The sequence below is a fragment of the Molothrus aeneus genome, chromosome 1 (genome assembly GCF_037042795.1).
Source record: "Molothrus aeneus isolate 106 chromosome 1, BPBGC_Maene_1.0, whole genome shotgun sequence".
Classification (NCBI taxonomy): domain Eukaryota; kingdom Metazoa; phylum Chordata; class Aves; order Passeriformes; family Icteridae; genus Molothrus; species Molothrus aeneus.
This window is the reverse complement of record NC_089646.1, coordinates 13,719,785-13,737,825: the sequence shown is the minus strand read 5'-3', so window position 1 is coordinate 13,737,825 and position 18,041 is coordinate 13,719,785. Positions and strand designations below refer to the sequence as shown.

The following is an 18,041-nucleotide window of genomic DNA, read 5'->3' as shown; positions in this document are numbered from 1 at the left end:
GTACGTAATGGGTGAGATCTTAAAGCAGAATTAATTAAGGGAAGAGAAACTCCTATTTAAAAATCCAGAACAGACACATTATATATATGCAACAAACAAAGGGAGGGAAACAGAACTCAAAACAGGAAGTGAGTGTTCGATATTTCAACAAATGAAATGTAGAATGAAAACAGAAAACTTGCACAAGCAATAGTGATAATTGAAGATTCTGTATTTTTTCCACTAGATTGCAATTTAGATAGCTGTGTGAAGTAAGTCTTGTGAAGCAAATTAAAGAACTAAACGCTTAAAGGCAAAACCTTTGCAAATAAATATGAGTCATCTCTTATGAAGTCAGAGATAAGAGTTATTTGTTTTTTTAAAAAACACAGGAAATCAATACGCAGGTTTTCTCCATGCCATGAATAAGACTGAGTGTTTGACCTGTGTGGACCTATCACCAATCCTGACACACACATCCTCCAATTCTTCAATCACAATGAGTTATGTGAAATTAACTTAGGTTTTTCATGTTTATATAGCACACTGAGTAGATTCTCACAAGAAGAAGAAAAAAATCCTAAACCATAAAAATGGGTAAATACATTACGTAACTTGAGAATGTATGTGTAGTGATGTATACACATCCATTTTAAAATTTACTGCAGTATAATCCCTTATAACATTACTTTGTAAAATACTGAGCAGCAATAAGACACACGATGTTCAAACACCCATAGTAACAAAGTTTATGGCTTAGGCGTTTATTGCATTTTAACATTATTAACCCTGAGCCGACGGGCCCTGCGCTTCCGGCAAAGGACGCGCTCACACCTAGAGCACAAACCCAGCATGACTCAGGATATCTGCACGTAATCCCGTGGAAGCCAGCGGGGAAACAAGCACGTCGCTCCCGCTTGTCACCTCCTAGCAATTTCTGATTTACTTAGCCGAATAAATGTAAAATACTATGTCATACCATGAGTGACTGATGTAAGGAACGTGCTTTTACTAAGCAGAATTACACAACAACCTGCGGGCAGCACCACGGCAGGGCGGCCTCTGGGCAGGTTTCCGCGTCCCTCAGGGCTCCGGCACCGCCCAGGGGACAACCAGGGGTTGTGCCGCGTCCCTTCCCTAGGTCAGTGCGGAGACAGCCGGGGCTGGACCCTGCGGGAGAGCCCAGCCAACCGCCCTTATCGGCGGGGCCCGGCCGGCGCGGCGAGCGGCCGGCACCGCCCCGCTATCGCACGCCCGGAGCGCGGCGTAGGGAGCGCGGCGGCCCCGCGGCCGCCCCGGCTGTTACCGGCCGCGCCCGCCCCCGGCAGCGCGGGGCCGCCCCGCCCGCACCGCGGCGCGTCCCGCCCCGGCCAATGGGCGGCGCCGGCGGGGGCCCGCGGCGGCGGTTGGTCAGCGCCGCGGCCGTTGCGCCCCGCGGCCGCCCGGTACCGCCGCCCGCGCGCGGCTCCGCCTCCCGCCGCGGCCGCTGGCGCTGGGAGGCCCCACAGACGCCATTTCCTCGGCGCCCCCGCGGCGGCGCGGCTGCATCAGCGCTGACGTGAGGACGACGTGCGGCTCCGCCCGACCCGGTCCCCCCCACCCCCTGTGACGGGGGCAGCACGTACAGGGCGGCGGGTGAGTGCGGGAGGGGGCGGGGACACGTGTGCGCGCAGCCCGACCCCCCGCGGGCCGGGAGCGGGGCAGCGCGGAGGGCAGCGGGCGGCGCGGCGGGCACGGCAGGCACGGGCAGGGCAGGCGGGGGGCGCTGTGCTGCGCTTGGCTCAGCCGCGCCGCGGGAGCGCGCGGGAGGCGGCGGGGGCGCGTCCCCGCCGGCGGCCGGGAGCGCGCCGCGCTCAGGGACGGCCGCGCAGAGCCCGCACGGTGCTGTGGGGCGGCCCCGAGGCGGCTGCGCATCCCGGGAATTCCGGAGGGGCTGCGCGGAGCGCCGGCTCCGCTGCCGCCCGGGAGCCACGGCGTTCGCCGGGCTCCGGCAGGCGGTGGCTTCAGCGCTTGCTCGGGCCACCGGCTCGGCTCGCCCGGCGTTGCGGCTCGGAGCGGGGCAGCGCCTGCCCGCTGCGGCAGAGCGCCCCGGACGGCCCGTCCTGGGGTCTCCGCAGGGCTGCCCCGGCCAAGGGGAGCGGGGGTGCCCGGTGGCGTTTGGCCCTCAGTCCGTTACTCCCGGTTATAACCTTGCCCACAGGGCTTTCGGAGCTGGGTCAGAACAAGTGGGGAGGGATCACAGTGCGCTTCGTGGGGCCGAAGTCTTGCTTGAAACTTTTGTCTGCCTCCCCCGCTGGTGTGATAGCATCATTTTTGGTGCTGAGTGCCACCGCGTGTAAATGATTCCGCGGGGACTGATGCTGGACTGATCTCTGGCCTGCCCGGGGCTGGTTCGGCCCCTCTGGAGGGGGCCGTGTGTTCGTCCGCTCACAGCCGGCTCTGCGCTGCACTGTCAGCATGGCTGGGCTGGCGGGTGCCGAGTGGCCTGGTGGCATTGCCTGTGCTCAGAGCAATGGCACGTTGGGGTTTCGGGTTTAGCTGAGGTGTTCGGGGAAGAAAATAGGGAAATAAGAGCGTAGGAGACACGAGAACCTTAGTGATGAAACTTCTGGTGATAATGAAAACTGAAAGTTTACACTTCACAATTGAGTCTGTTTTACTGTTGCACATTTTACTTTACTTCTGTGATCACCTTATCAGCTGGTGTCCTTCATGCCACCAGGGTGGTAAAACAGTTATTACAGAGCTGATACAAAACACGGTGTCTGAAACAAGTGTATTCTGAGAGTTTCCACATTCACTGTGGGGGTCACATCAATAAATGCAAAACAGTGTTTGTAAATTCACATTCTTGCTTTCTAGTAACTCCCCTGTGAATAAAGGCCTTCAAAGAGATTTGGAGCAAGGGCTGAAACATAATTTTAGCTCCTTACGATTTATTTCCTTTGTATCAAACCACATTTGTAAGCGGTCCCTAATGCATAAAGGATGGTTGAAATAAAATGTTGTTTTTAAAAATGCCTCTGGGTATTTATTTGGACAGTCACACACTTCCAGTTATGCAAAATACTGTAGCAGTCTGCTTTTGCAGTATAATTTCACCAATAGATATTAAATATTATGTTGATATGCAGACAAACAGCAGTACTGGAGGAGTTAAAGGATTTCTTGTGCTCTTTATTGCAAAAGAATGTGTCTTCCAGGGATGCTATCCTTCATCTCTTATCTATGAGCAAAAATATAAAGAATTCACACCTTTAGCTGTAAATTGCTTCAAATTTTCTAGGAAAAACTTTCTGTTTTCCTCTACCTGCTTCCATCTGTCAGATTTCTCCTGTCAGGGGTTATTAATCTGATCGCAGTTGAAGAAGCTTTTGATGTACACTGTATCCATCATCCTAATCAGTGTTTATCTGATTAGTAATCAGTATTCTTAATCAGTATCTATCAGTACTACTGACCACTCACCTGCTGTCCATTAGTCTCAGTGACTACAGTAAACATGTACTTATATATATTGAAATGTTGCTAGTTTGGTAAGAGTTAAACTTCCTGCCAGATCCTGAAGATGTCTTTGTAATGTTGTAGAAAGAAGCAGGTATCTTTGCTTCATTATGGAAAACCATTTTTGTCCCGTTTTTATGTATGTGCAGAGGTGTAACTTGTTTATTAATTTAAAAATCCAGACTAGTATTTAAAATTATTGTTCAGTCTTTGTAAGTAACTAAGATAAAAATATAAGAAAAAGATGTATTAATAATGAGTATAAGAGTAAAACTTGCATATAGTCATACAATGAAGAAAAACATAATGTAATTTTAAACAGGACCCAAGACCACTTACTTTGAACTATTTGCTTACTTCTCCTTTAAAAACAGAAGGAAGGTTATGTAAACTTTTAAGTGTGATGTGTACTCCTACTGATAGACTTTTATAAAGTATTTTAAGGGCTTGGCGGAAAATTCTGTTTTTCTTTCTTGGAAACGTAATAACAATGAATATGTTGGAATTTGCTTGCAATGCAGACTGATTGAGTGTGATATGTGTGGAAACTGTTTTCTGAATTGGATTAGTAACAGTTTGCCACAGTCTGCATTGCTGATGTTTTAGAAAAGCATAATTTATCGTATTGCCCAGTATTTTTTCTTTGTATGTATTAAAAAGTTTGATGTATTCATGTAGTACAGGAAATAAAAACCCATTACAATTCAGGTTATAAGAGTGCTCTGAAGACTGTGACATCCTGAAATCCAGGAGTTCCTTGGCGTGCCGGGTCTCGAGCTGTGTACAAGCGCACGTGAAGTGGCAGAGCTCAGTGTGACTGTGCCACCGCTGACCCTGTGGGCTCAAATGACTGCAGCTGACCTGCTCCTGCCAGCTCAGTGACCCCATGGTTGTGTCTCTCACTCCTCATCTTGTAACATGTCTGAATTGTGATACTAATGTGCTAGTTTGTCTTAAGTCATTGTTCTCACTGAAGTTTTATGCCGAGATAGCTCGTGTATCTTTTAAAATTACTCATATACTTCATTCTTTTTGTTTTGTTTTGTTTTGTTTTTTTTTTTAGGCTGTGAGTGGATCTTTATATTTGGAGGTTGTTTTAAATCAAGTCACTATTTGGTCACAGAGATTGTCAAAAGCAGGTTTGAGCTTATCTAGGAAAAGTATTTTACTGTGTTTCAGAGTAGTGATTGCATTTTATGGCAGTCAAATTTTCAGACTTTACTTCACCCTACTAAATATTTCAATTAAGCAATCATTTATATTGAGAGTCAGAATATACACAATTATAGATGGAAAATCTATATAAATTCTAGAGTTTTCCAAGTAAATAAAAATAGTAAATAAATCTTAATTATGTTTGTCACTCCACTGACACGTATCTTTTTTGCTGTTGTTTTTCTAATTAAAGATAAATAATCAAAAAATACACCCATTTCTCTGTACTGCATTTTGCAAAATATAAGGAATAACTTTGTTAGATTTCCTGCTGCACTGATGCTCTTTTTGCTAACATAGTGCAGCACTGCAAATGAAAGGTCCTGGGGAGAAAAATCCTGATAAAGTAGTAGAAGTAAATACATTTTTATACTGTTCTGCAATCAGTGAGAAATTAAGCTAAAAATCAGGAAGTAAATTTTTTCCAAGATGAAAAATTACACTTTCTGGGTAAAATTTCTATGAAATGCATTCAGTGGGAATAAAACTACTTGGATTTTTTGTTGTTTGGTTTTGGTTTTTTGTGGTTTTTTTCAACAGTAGTTTTTCTGTGACAGATGGCTCTGGATACAAAAATACTTCAGGGCCTTCATAAAGTGAATTAATTCTGACTATATTCCCATCTTTAGGAAGGGATTACAATGAGTATGTTGCCAGTACCTCGGCATTATCTATTCTTCCTTGGTGTGTGAGCTATTCTGAAGCTTATTCTTACATGAACCACGTAAACCTTTAATATTTGAGACTTTATGGGTGGCCCTAGTTTACAAAGGAAGAACTTCTTTCCCTGCTTTATTATTATTATTATATTGCACATATATAAAACCAGAATATTTTAATTCGGTAACATCTTCTTATAGAAAATTATGGTGACAAGTTTGGTGAAAATATTTTCCCCAGAGTTGTTAGACTTTGGTAAATTTCAGTAGGTATTTAATTAGATTGTATCTAAACAAAAAGATAATTAGTTGTAACTAGCAAGAGAAAAATGTAGAAATATTTTAGTTGTAAAATAGCTTCCTATGATTCTAATCTGAATTGATACTGGCATAGGATATGTAACTTCTCTGAGCAAAAATACTCATATTAACCCATAAAATGTTAAATTGTTTTGCAGCTTCACTACCATTAGCTGTAGTACTGTTAAATCTGGTCAGTAGAGTACCATTTGAGGCATATGAGCAAGAAATATGCTTCTCTGCGTCATTTGACTGGGTATCTTTTCATATTTTCATGCCTTTATTTTGGGCAAAATTTTGATTTTTAAAAAGCTAATAAAAATTATTCTCTTCAAAGATGATGGAATGTTCTGTAAAATAGTGCCACAAAAGGAGTTTGGTTTACATTTAATTTGATTTAATGTAACAGGGACTAAATTCCAGAGTCTCAGAGTCAGGTGGGTAGCAGTCCTTGCCTGCCTCTTGCATCTCTCAGTCTAAGTCCTGAGAAGAAACCAAAGTAACTATCAGAAATAATTGAACTTTGGCCTCAGGCTTGTCATCCCCTAGTCAGAGAAACTGAACCTGGGGAACCGAGATTTGCTGCCTCTTAAATCTCTCACCTAATATCATGTCTTCCTTTTGAGGCTGTCCGTGGTTGTGTAAGTAGGCTGTAGGTGGGAGCGTGCCTGCAGGGCGCCCTGCCTGCCTCTGCCTGACCCTATCCTGTCTCTGTTCTGTTTGTAAACTGACCTGTTGCCATGGCAATGTTTGACATCACCTGTTCAATGTTGCACCTTCAGTGCAGGGTTTGGTAGGAGAGAAAGGGAGCCGAAGAGATCCAAGCTCTTGTTTTAAAACTCACACCTTCCGTTATGACTAAGTGTGCCAAGAAATATCGAAAAGGAGCTGTCAGGTAATTGCATTTTTATATAGCAGATATGTAGCAGACTTGGAGGTTTTCTCTACAAAGGTTAAACTTAGTTTAAATTGAGGGTCAGCAAGTTCTTAGTTTTCAATAAAATCTATCCTACTTTTAAGTCTGAAAAGTGAGAAGAATTGTTGTGGCTTCTGAGCCATGAGTAGTTTACAGACAATTCAAGTGTAGATGCCAGCAGGGAATAGGTTCAAGAGGGCTGTAGCAGCCCATGAGGCTGAAGGGACCTTCTGTGGGCAGCACTGCCAGCCCTGCATGGGACCCTGGCACTCTGCTTGTCCCTCCATCTCCAGAACTGCCTCTCCCTGCAACTTTCCAAAACACTTGTTTTAGAGCTCCTGGCTATATTAGTGAATATTTTAATATGGGGGAATGAAGAAAGGATTTCATTTTGACAGAAATATATTTATTTTCTGTCTGCTCCACATATAAAATAGTTTGGAATTATTCTCCCTAGCTGCCTGATATACCTCCCTGTATTGAGTTATTTAAATATGTATGTACTTACTTTTAGACTGATGACCATGGAAATGGTTGAACAGGATGACAATGCAGTGGATTCTCTGACAGAGAGAAGTGCTGGTCACCTTCAGAATCAGCCAGGCCAGAATCAGATTTCCTCAGGATCTGAGGTAAGCTGAAGTGTGGAAAGATGAGAAGAATCAATGAGGTGATATTCAGAGCTGCTACGATTTTTAAACAATCAATTTTTATGGTATTCTCATGTTTTATGTGTCTTGGTATTAGATAGGAAAAATATAGCAAAGATATACTGGAAAATATGCCTTCAGTAGTTAACAAAGGATTAATATAACATCAGGTCTGTTAAAAGGTGGCATTTTTGGAAGCCCTTTCAGACAAGAGTGATCAGTAGACAAAGAAGTTTTTTTCTTTCACTTTCACAAGGTGATTGTCATAGAGATGGGATACAGTCTTAAGGAATTGAGGTGGCTACAAGATCAAACATATCTAGACCATTGGTGTATCTTGAAGATGTGTTGTATAACAAAAATGGAAACATGAATAAAAATAGCCATGGTTCTCTCCTAGTTCCAGTTTTTGTACAGAATGTATTTAATCTAATTACAAGTACATTTTTAATGTGTGCTTGTTTTGTTTCATCCCTGTCTATCCAATGACAGTGTCTGGACTTTTAAAGCATACATTACATGTTTTCTATGGATTATTGTTTGGTTGTTAATGGATAGAAGATTATATAGTAACAATTCTCAAACATTAAAAATCTGTACTGTAATATTCAATACTTGAGAGAAATAGTGTTCCTGACAATACTAAGATTTATAGCTTCAGAAAAGTGTATAGATCACTTAAAAGGATTTTAAAAAGCCCTTTGTTAAATAAAAGAACTGATTTTTAAAAAAGTCTTACCGAATTTTTTCATCATTGGAAGTTTGAAGTTATTTGCTAAGATTTGATGCCACGTGTTTGTCATGTTAGATACTTGATTTATATTATAGATACATTTTTAAAACTGAAAGCAGCTGCTTTTTTTGTCAGATCTCCAGGCACAAACTAGACTGCAAAATATTTATCAACCTTTTTTTGTTGGTTTTGATGCATGTAGCATTGGGAATATTGCTTGTTCAGTTTTTTCTTTTTTTTCTTTAAGAATTTTATTTGGTTTGCTCTGTTGATGTCATCCCCTCATTTCTTCTTTAGTAGTTCTGTTCAAATTTTCATAGGATGGTTGATATGTAAAATTAATTGGCTGGTGCAGTAGTCTCTGGAGAAGACAGCTGTGAATTCTGTCACTTGGGATTTTTAGTGTTGATCCAAAGGTATCACTAATGCTGTAGGAGAGAGGAGAATCTTTGCACTCCTATATTGTGCAACATATAACACTTTTTATATTTGTCTGCACTTAATGCTTGAGGACTGTATGTGAAGGTTCACCTGTATGGGGTACATGTCTCATACCTTCCAGTTAAAATGAGTAACTCTGAAATATTGATGAATCTCCTTCAATTAACACTGAACCAAAATTTATACCTCAGTTTGAAGGCTGGGTGTAACAGTCTGGAGTGGAGTCCCTGGTTTTGGTCGGATGGCTCAGAGGGCTGTCCTGGAGCTGGCAGAGCTGCTTGGCACAGGTGGCTGGTGCTGCTGTCCCTCTGCTGGGTTTGGGCTCCCAGACAAGCAGGGCTGGTGCTGCTGCTGTCCCTCTCGGGCTCCCAGACAAGCAGGGTTGGTGCTGCTGTCCCTGTCAGGCTCCCAGACAGGCAGGGTTGGTGCTGCTGCTGTCCTCTCAGGCTCCCAGACAAGCAGGGTTGGTGCTGCTGTCCCTCTCAGGCTCTCAGACAGGCAGGGTTGGTGCTGCTGCTGTCCCTCTCGGGCTCCCAGACAAGCAGGGTTGGTGCTGCTGTCCCTGTCAGGCTCCCAGACAAGCAGGGTTGGTGCTGCTGTCCCTCTTGGGCTCCCAGACAGGCAGGGTTGGTGCTGCTGTCCCTCTCAGGCTCTCAGACAGGCAGGGTTGGTGCTGCTGCTGTCCCTCTCGGGCTCCCAGACAAGCAGGGTTGCTGCTGCTGTCCCTCTCAGGCTCCCAGACAAGCGGGGTTGGTGCTGCTGTCCCTCTTGGGCTCCCAGACAGGCAGGGTTGGTGCTGCTGTCCCTCTCAGGCTCCCAGACAGGCAGGGTTGGTGCTGCTGTCCCTCTCGGGCTCCCAGACAAGCAGGGTTGGTGCTGCTGTCCCTGTCAGGCTCCCAGACAGGCAGGGTTGGTGCTGCTGTCCCTCTCGGGCTCCCAGACAAGCAGGGTTGGTGCTGCTGTCCCTGTCAGGCTCCCAGACAGGCAGGGTTGGTGCTGCTGTCCCTCTCGGGCTCCCAGACAAGCAGGGTTGGTGCTGCTGTCCCTGTCAGGCTCCCAGACAGGCAGGGTTGGTGCTGCTGTCCCTCTCAGGCTCCCAGACAGGCAGGGCTGGTGCTGCTGTCCCTCTTGGGCTCCCAGACAGGCAGGGTTGGTGCTGCTGCTGTCCCTCTCGGGCTCCCAGACAAGCAGGGTTGCTGCTGCTGTCCCTCTCGGGCTCCCAGACAAGCAGGGTTGGTGCTGCTGTCCCTGTCAGGCTCCCAGACAGGCAGGGTTGGTGCTGCTGTCCCTCTCGGGCTCCCAGACAAGCAGGGCTGGTGCTGCTGCTGTCCCTCTCGGGCTCCCAGACAAGCAGGGTTGGTGCTGCTGTCCCTCTTGGGCTCCCAGACAGGCAGGGTTGGTGCTGCCATCCCTCTCCGAGGGCCCTGGGCCTGTGCCCATCTCCTCAGCCGCTGGCTCCTGGGGCCTGCAGCCCTCACATGCCCTCAGTGCCTTCAGGCTGCTGTGCCCCAGCATTTGTTGTGGTGAAGCTGCCCAGACAGAGCACTTATTGCTGCCAGGCCTTTTGAGGCGCTCCTTTGGCTTAAGATGAGTAGGATTTTCTTAGCCTGTGTTCCTACCTGGCTGGCTTGGAAGGTGAGGCGCTTTGCCATGGAGAGCTGGGCCTGGGTGTTGAGGGGTAAAAGCCCACTGGAGGCCCCTGTATGAGACTGGTTTTGTGCTGGTCCAGATGGGAAATTTGTGTGTTTCTGAGGAATTCATAGCTGTGCCTGTGTATTTTGACTATTACAGAGGAGCACAGACCTCTTCTCCCTCTTTGGCCTGTGTAGGAATGTTGTTAAGAGATGTCAGCTACTGCAGGTGACTGAAGCATCTTGTGGCCAACTTCAGTCATCCCTCCTACTAATTTTTGTTGCAAATATGCAGAAATAGTAGAAAAGAATGACTTGATTTTTGCTGAGAGTGAAAATGCCTGGTCACTGAAACTGAGGGCTCCTTTTCAAATATCTCGAAGAGAGTAAGGAGATGGCAGCTTTGTTTGTGTTTTTTTTTACAAAATATTTCTTCAACCTTGGTTTTGGTCAGTCAGAAGTAAAACATTTTAATACACTGTCTTTTAATTTGTGGTTTTCTGTGTATTATCAAAGAATTAATTGTAGAAGGGTCAAGCTTGGGAGGAACCTTTTAAGATTATCTAGTCTGACCTGCCTGTGCAAGTAGTGTCAGCTAGAACTGTGTCTGCCTGGGATGTAAATGTCTCCAAGGATGGAGTCTCTAGAACCCCTCTGGGCAGCTGTCCCAGTAGGTGACTGCCCTTCCAGTAAAACAGGTGGAGTTTTTATGTACAGATGGAATGTAATGGTTTTTAATGTGCTTGATATTTAATTGAATTATGGCTTTGGCCAGGGAGTGACTTGTAAAGTGCTGAGGGATACAACTACATAGGAGGTGAACACCTTTTTTTTTCTTCTTCTTGGGGGGGCAGCTGACTTATTTTCCCCTCCTCTATAGGCTTTTTAAAGAAATACCTGCCATTTAGTTTTAAAAGGATGGACCAGGTACTTCAGAAGATGATAATCTTTAGAGGACAGAGATTGTTTTGTGCTGAAGCATTTTTAATGTCTCCCCTGTTGGGAGAGAGAGGAGACATTAAGAATGTGGGGGCTGGAGCACTATGGTGTGATGGGATGGCCTCCAATGCTACAAAGGACCTACTATACATTATTTGTAGAGGAAAAAATAGTGTTTGCATTTTTTTTTCACTTGTGTCATAGTTACTGCTGTATTCTCCTGCGATTTTTTGCTGCTGAAAGTAAAGTTACTTTTTCTACTAAAGCAAAAATGAATAAATTTGAAACTAACAAAGATGAGATACACTTTTTGTCCATTAAATGATTGTTTTCAAAATAAAATGTTGTACTGTAGAATCAGTTTATAGTTGCATTTTTTGCATCTGTCACTTTTAGCCAGTTGATTAATTGACATGGTAATATTTTTCTGATCCAGCTACCAGAATTAATAGGTAAGAAAGTAAAATTATTGGTGGCTGTCTTTAGAAGCTGTTGACGATGTGCCGCACACCTGTACAAAAGCTTGATGTCTTTGAGGGAAGAGCAGAGGTGTGAGATGGAAAATTTCTCAACCTGTTTTGAGATGAGCTCCATGGGTGTCTCACATGCACAGATCATCTGTTGCTATATATAGAGCTGTACTTACAAGGAAGTAAACTTGTATTGGAATATTCTGATAGTGTTGATGGTAGTCAAAATTACATCTTGGAAGATTTAAATCTGCAATGGTGTTCAAAGAGAAATTAGATGTTCCCTTTGCAGGATTTCTAGAAGCCATTCTGTGTTGCTATGTGCTCAGCTACACTAAATATAACTATAACAATGTAAGGTCAATGTACTTTAGCCCTTTTCAGGTTTGATAAAAACACTTTCAGTTGTGGGGTTTTTTTTTCTTTAATCCTACATATTGATGGGTTCCTCTTTGATTCACTTTTTGTTAACCTTGTCATGTTGTCTATCAGTAGAGCTGTCTTCTGACCTTGTCTGAGATACCATCTGTTGACCTCTTGGTGCTGGCCCTGAATTAGACATATGTCAGGATTTACAATGTGAGAGCTGCTGTCAGTGAGCATAGGGAGAGTTTCAGGGAGGTTTTCAGAGCCTGGAGTGAGTAACTATTGCAGGCTGGGACCGTTCAAGTTCAGCGCTTTGGGGGGTTGTCCTCGTGGGCTCTTTACACATCAAACAGTGTTAAATTTTACTCCCTAGAGATTGAGACCTATGGGAGTTTGCTAGGCTGTTGTAAGTAAGGCTATGAAACCAGCCTGCCAAATGCAAATGCGGGCCATTTAGCAAAGCTGATGTTAGAGGATTATAAACATGCAGCTATTTCACCATTTTGTGCTTCCTTGAAGCATATGGTGACCAAATGTCTGGAGTCACCCTAACCTTATTTTCCTTAAAAGTAGGTGCTGCTGTTTTGGCAGTAGTTTTGGAATTGATCAAAACATCTGTCTCCAGCTTTTCCTCATAGACGGTACTTGGTGCCCAAATGTGGCAGGTCCTTTGTTCTTTTGTTAAATCCAGTGTGGATTTGCCTTGGCTTTTCCTTTTCCAGAATTGCTTTTCACTTTACTTCTAAAGTCCTTGTAGTACTTGGAGTCTGCAGCAGGGGCAGAAATCAGATGGGCCTGTGTCCTGAGTTCTACATTTGGCAGTGTTGAAGGTATGAGGGGTTGAATGTGAAGGTAACCTCTCCAATACTTAGCAGGGAAAGGATATCTGACATTCACAGGATATCCAGGATAACTGTTCAGATGGACCATGTATCTTGAAGTGAGATAAATGATGGGCAGCCTCTTTGTCTGCAAGAGTGTGTGCCTCAGTAGGAAGGTAGTACCTGGTCATTCTTGCTGGCTACTTTTCTCTCCTCACGTAGAAGAGGGAGCACTTACATTTCCAAATACATGAAATATGGGACCATACTGCTATTATGGGTTGCATGGTTGATGTTTATTGAAGCTATTGGACATGAGTATTTCATGCCTGGGAGCACAGAACCCATAGAATGTGTTAAGCTGCCCCTCAGCCTCTGTGTCCCTGACTTGCCTCTGTGGATTGTTTTCAGTTGCTGTGCCAGACAGTCCTTGAAGTAATGATGTTAAAGGTAGCATTGCTCATCACTGATGTCAGAAAGAAATTTCTTTGCCAAGTCTGTTTCAGTCAGGATTTACACATGACAGCATGAAAATGTTCTAGTATGTCAGTGGACGCAGGAATATTCAGCTTGAAAAACTGTAAAGGGAAATCTGAATCAAAATTCTAATAATAATTTCCAATATCTATAAAAGAGATGCAGAATATGAACCTTGAAAATTTTATAATACTACCATCTCCTCTTCCCTTAGCACTTAAACACTTTCATTTAATCTCTTATCTGAATTAATGGAAACAAAACAATTTCTCCTTTAAACTTTAGTCCAAAAGAGTATTAGCTGAATGAAGTTGTCTTTTTTTTTTCCCCTGTGGGGTTATACTGAATAAGGAGCTTTAAAATGAATGTAGTTTCTTAATCTCAAGTACTGGATTATTTCCTGATTATGTGTGACAGACCCATTGTGTACCAAAAAGAAACTTTTAAACTGTTCACCTTTTACTGTTTTATGGCTGTACTCAGAAAGTTCTTTCTGATCCACTGAGCATTGTATCAAATGACAATTCTCACAAAGAGAACAGTAAATGGAAAGGTTTGGTGAAATAGCTTTTATAATGGTTTGAAAAGTTAGCATGCTGTGTAAACATTCAGACTACTCTGTGATGGCTGCTTGAAGCTTGGCTTTAGGATGTAAGCTTTGCCACAAAATAGATCATAGTTTTCAGATCTTTGAGACTTTCTGGAGCTTATTCTCAGATATCTATTTCTGATAAATTTCTCGTAATATTAATATTCGTTGAATAGGTTGGGAAGACGGTTTGTATGTCCTATTTCCCTGTTACTATTTCATGCCATTTAAGGAATGATTTAAGGAACCCATTTCAGGGTTAAAAATGCCCTCAATTGTTCTGTTTTCTGAAAAGTGCTTCAGTTTCCTACAACATTGAACAATTGCATAGTGAATGTTGACAAAATCCTGTCTTTGTTTCCTAGAAACATTATTTCTTCAAAGTAATTTGAACCAACATCAGGACTTTTTGATAGCAGTGCATCTTAATAGCAGTTAAATTTTTTTACTTTATTCAAGAAGGGGATTATTTCCTAGACAAGCAGTATCTTATGGATCAGAAATGAAAACTGCTTTTATATTTGGATTAAAAAAACACCTCAGTGTAAATATGTAAAAATTACAAAAGTTTCTTTAACTGTTTTTTTTTAATATTCAGAATTCTTCATATTTTTCTTCTTACTCTCATCTCATTTTATGTTTACTGCTCATAGCAGATACCTTTGGAGCTGTGAACAAAGCTAGGAAGGGAATAATAACAGTTTTATATTTGAGTCTGATTTTATTGTTGAATATACAGAATATAGAAATAAGACTTTTCAGTGCAGTTTAATTGAAAAACACAGCATTTCTTTTTCTTATATAGTTTATGTTTGGCATTGTTTTCCTTTTCCGAGTTTAGAGATGTTTCATCACATAAAATAGAGATCAATCACAGTATTTTCCCTTTGCATCACTGCTTGTTTCTTTAATAGATTTAACAGTAACAGCACAAATATTGAACTATTTCTTAGTCCATAGGTGTTAAGCTGTTTCTCAGCCCATTAGTCCTCAGCACTGAGGGCTGAGAGTCACAGGCTGGGGAAAGCTGTTCTATGGCTCTGCTAGGCCTAGAGAAGATTCAGCTGTTCTTTATTTTTGCTGTTGTTTGAAGCACTGATGCACTCCAGCTCTCTTTTTCTTGATACATAAAATTATATATATAACAGGAGTCTGTTAAACTAAATGAGTTTACAAATCCTTGTATGGCTTTATTTAACAGGGTGGTTTTTCACTATCTGAAGAATTCTCATGTCTCCTGAGACATCCATCCAAAAGGCACAACTTCTTACCTAATAAGCAAAGCAAAACTAAAGCAGTTCTAAATAGTTTTTTTCCTAAGTCTGCCCTTTATGTTATTGCAGTGACATTCCACTCCAGTGAATATGCGTGGGTTTTGTTACATTTCTGGAGGTTCTTCCTAACCTTCATGCTGGCAACAGCAGATCTGGTGTGTGATGGCTGAGGATTGGGGTTTTTTGATTGAAAGGAAAATACAAAGTCTCTGGAGAAAAAAACCCAAATAATTGCAGTTTCTTAGAGTACAGTTTTAAGCTTTCCAGACCATTTGGAAAGATACATGCCTTTGGTACTTTTACTAGTAAAATAATTTATTTTTGTGTGTGATAATTATATACATCTGAGATTTTTTAGATGTGGCAACAAAATCAGTCTGTTTTAGCTATCACTGCTAAAAGCATTTACTGAAGTCTTAAGGCATCTTACTTAAACATGATGATTGTAATTTTTGCAGGTTTCTGTAGCTGCTTCCAGTGCTGGAAGAGGATCTCCAGCTGTAACTCTAGTGCAGTTGCCTTCTGGTCAAACTGTTCATGTCCAGGGTGTCATTCAAGCCACACAGCCCTCAGTCATTCAGTCACCACACATGCAAGCTGTTCAGGTTAGCTTTTTTATTGTTACATTTTCATGAATATTTGGTACCTCATAATTCTTTTCCCAGCCCATCTTCAGTTTCTCTTCATTCCAACCAGTGCTGCAAGATTTACTCAGATGGCACAGGAAACAGCAGGGGAAAAGGTGGCAAACATCCAACCAGGAGCAGCTCTACAAGCATTGTGTAGCAATTCCTTAATGCTTCCTGTTTATCTTATAAGAAATTGTCTTGGAACTTGGGTCTGAACTTACGCAATAGCAAATTTGTGTCATAACACGGCCTTACTTCAGCGTACCCTGCAGTTTTTAATTTCTGTTAAATTCTATGAACATAGTGTTTCTAATGAGACTATGAACTCATAAATATTGAAGTATCTCCTATTTTATTATTGGAAAGGGTCTGGGCATATTGTATCAAGTGGTTCCTTGTTTGGAGCCCCTATCAGACCCTCATAGAGCATCTTGTATTGCTTTTTGTGGATGTGGATACCAAAAATACCAGCAGCCTCAAAACACACATTTATGTGGCAAATGTTCATGTGTTGAAAGTTGCAGGAACTAGAAAACAGGAATTGGTGCAAAACGTGTAAGACTTTTCAGAGTTTTTAAAAAGTAGAAAAGGCAAGAGTGAATGAATTTGCAGTGTTTTGAAAGTTTCTTGGCCTCCCATTGGTGGTTTTTTTGTAGCTGGGAAGGCTTCTGCTCTAGTTTTATTAAAATCTGTTCGAGAAATGTCAGCTGAATTGCTTTTTGCAGATACAGTTGCTATTTCTGGTAAGAAAGGTGATACACCTCTCCCTATTAGGAGGGAAGGGTTTTGCCTGTGGCCATAGCAACTTTTTTTAAGGAAAAGCCATGTGTTGTCGATCTTGAGAAGCCATCTTTAATTTTAAAGGCTTCTTAATAAATTTCCAGTATAATAAACAAAAAGACATGTATAAGTAGGATTTATATTTGAGAAAAATAATAAAACTGTGATCAGATAATGAATATTTTATTGTTTAGCAGTAGGTGTAGATGATGGGACCTCAAGGTTTTGAAATCCTAGATCACTATGGAAAGAGGTGTGGTAGGTGCCAATATTTGATCAAACTTGAAGTCAGAACAGAGTATTCAAAGTAAATACTTTTTTTCCATTGGAATTCTTTCTAACCGTAATTTTACTGAGTAACCTTTATTCAATAAGTAATTCCCAGTTTCTGTTCCTTTAGTCAGTGTAGTCAGGACATGCATGCAAAGATAGAGGACTTTTTTCAAAGCTCAGAAGGAGAAATTTCTCAGGAATCTCTTCCAGCTGCTGCTGTGTCATTTTAGGGGAGTGGAAGTCAACTATTTGTTGTAGTGAACTCTGGCTGTCTGCTCTTTCCCAAAGGAGTAGAAACAAGAAAGTTTTGTCCCAATTAATGCTGACTAGTTAGTTCCAGGATTTTGCTTTGGTTTCATCTGGATAAGAAAGGGCCTTGAAGATGCTGTAGAAGAATCCATTATAGAGGGTGTTCAGCCCTTCTGTGATCCTTTCCAGTACACTATCCTGCCACCTGGAATTTCCTCCAGATCATTTGGCTTTAACTTCTACCTTGTCTCTGCCAGACAGTGGGGAACTTGGGAAATTATATCAGTTTAAAAAAGAAAGAAGTATGCTGAAGGTTGGTGTTGAAGCTTGCATGACCTCTCCCTCAAACATCTGCCTTTTCAACTGAAAGTGCTCAGAAGTTTTTCTCATAATGCTGTTGTTTTTTAGATGAAAAAAATATGTTTATAGCATTCCTTATTGTTTTGTTAAATGTTGTTTTATTTATAGGAAGATTTAAATTGTTATTTGACTTATTGCTTGCTCCCCCTTGTAGTGTATCAGGTCTTGGAAAGACTTAACATGAGTTTGAAGTTAAATTTGTTCAAATGCAGATGAAGCTGAAGTAGGTGAAGTCGAAATCTGAACAATGTCCAGGAAAAAATTACAATGGTTTGTTTATTAACAGTATGCACATGGTTGTTTGCCGTTAGAGTGATTCTGAAGTGTTCATTTCTCTCTTTGTCATGATGAAAATTAAAGCTTTTGAAATTTCTTCTAGAAAATGTCCTCTTCTACATTGTGGTGGTTTGACACTGGCCAAAATTCCAGGCCCTCATTAAAGTTGTTCACTCACCTCCCCTGCTACAGCTGGGCAGAGGAGAGAAAATTTAACAAAGGGTTTCATGAGTTGAGATAAGGACCAGGAGAGAACATTCCAATGGCAAAACAGGCTCAACCTAAAGATACAAAGTGAAGTTATAACTAACAAAATCAGAGCAGGATAATGCGAAGTAAAAGAAGCGCTTTTTCCTTCCTTCCTAAAATAAGACACCTTTTTTCTTCCAGCCCCTGCCTCCTTCCCACTGACAGTGCAGGGAGACAAAGTGTGGGGGTTTTGGCCAGTTTGTCACCCAAGGTTTTCCTCTGCTACACAGGGAGAGAAGTTGTTCCCCAGTGAAACAGTCT

The 18,041-nt window shown here is 42.3% G+C and overlaps 1 protein-coding gene across 7 annotated transcripts in view; it reads left to right on the top strand.

Annotated features, from left to right (window-relative positions):
- The first annotated feature begins 1,494 nt into the window (after window positions 1-1,494).
- CREM (cAMP responsive element modulator) overlaps window positions 1,495-18,041 on the top strand; it is a 41,159-nt gene continuing 24,612 nt past the window's right edge. For 2 of the 7 annotated variants that reach the window (XM_066551484.1, XM_066551501.1), the window contains exons 1-3: window positions 6,449-6,552; window positions 7,088-7,205; window positions 15,423-15,569. In XM_066551484.1, the coding sequence (XP_066407581.1) occupies window positions 6,512-6,552; window positions 7,088-7,205; window positions 15,423-15,569 (306 nt within the window). In that variant the 5' untranslated portion in view covers window positions 6,449-6,511. Of the gene's footprint in view, window positions 1,615-6,448; window positions 6,553-7,087; window positions 7,206-15,422; window positions 15,570-18,041 lie in introns of those variants that run through there. The other 5 variants (XM_066551493.1, XM_066551475.1, XM_066551520.1 and 2 more) reach the window with 5 other exon arrangements.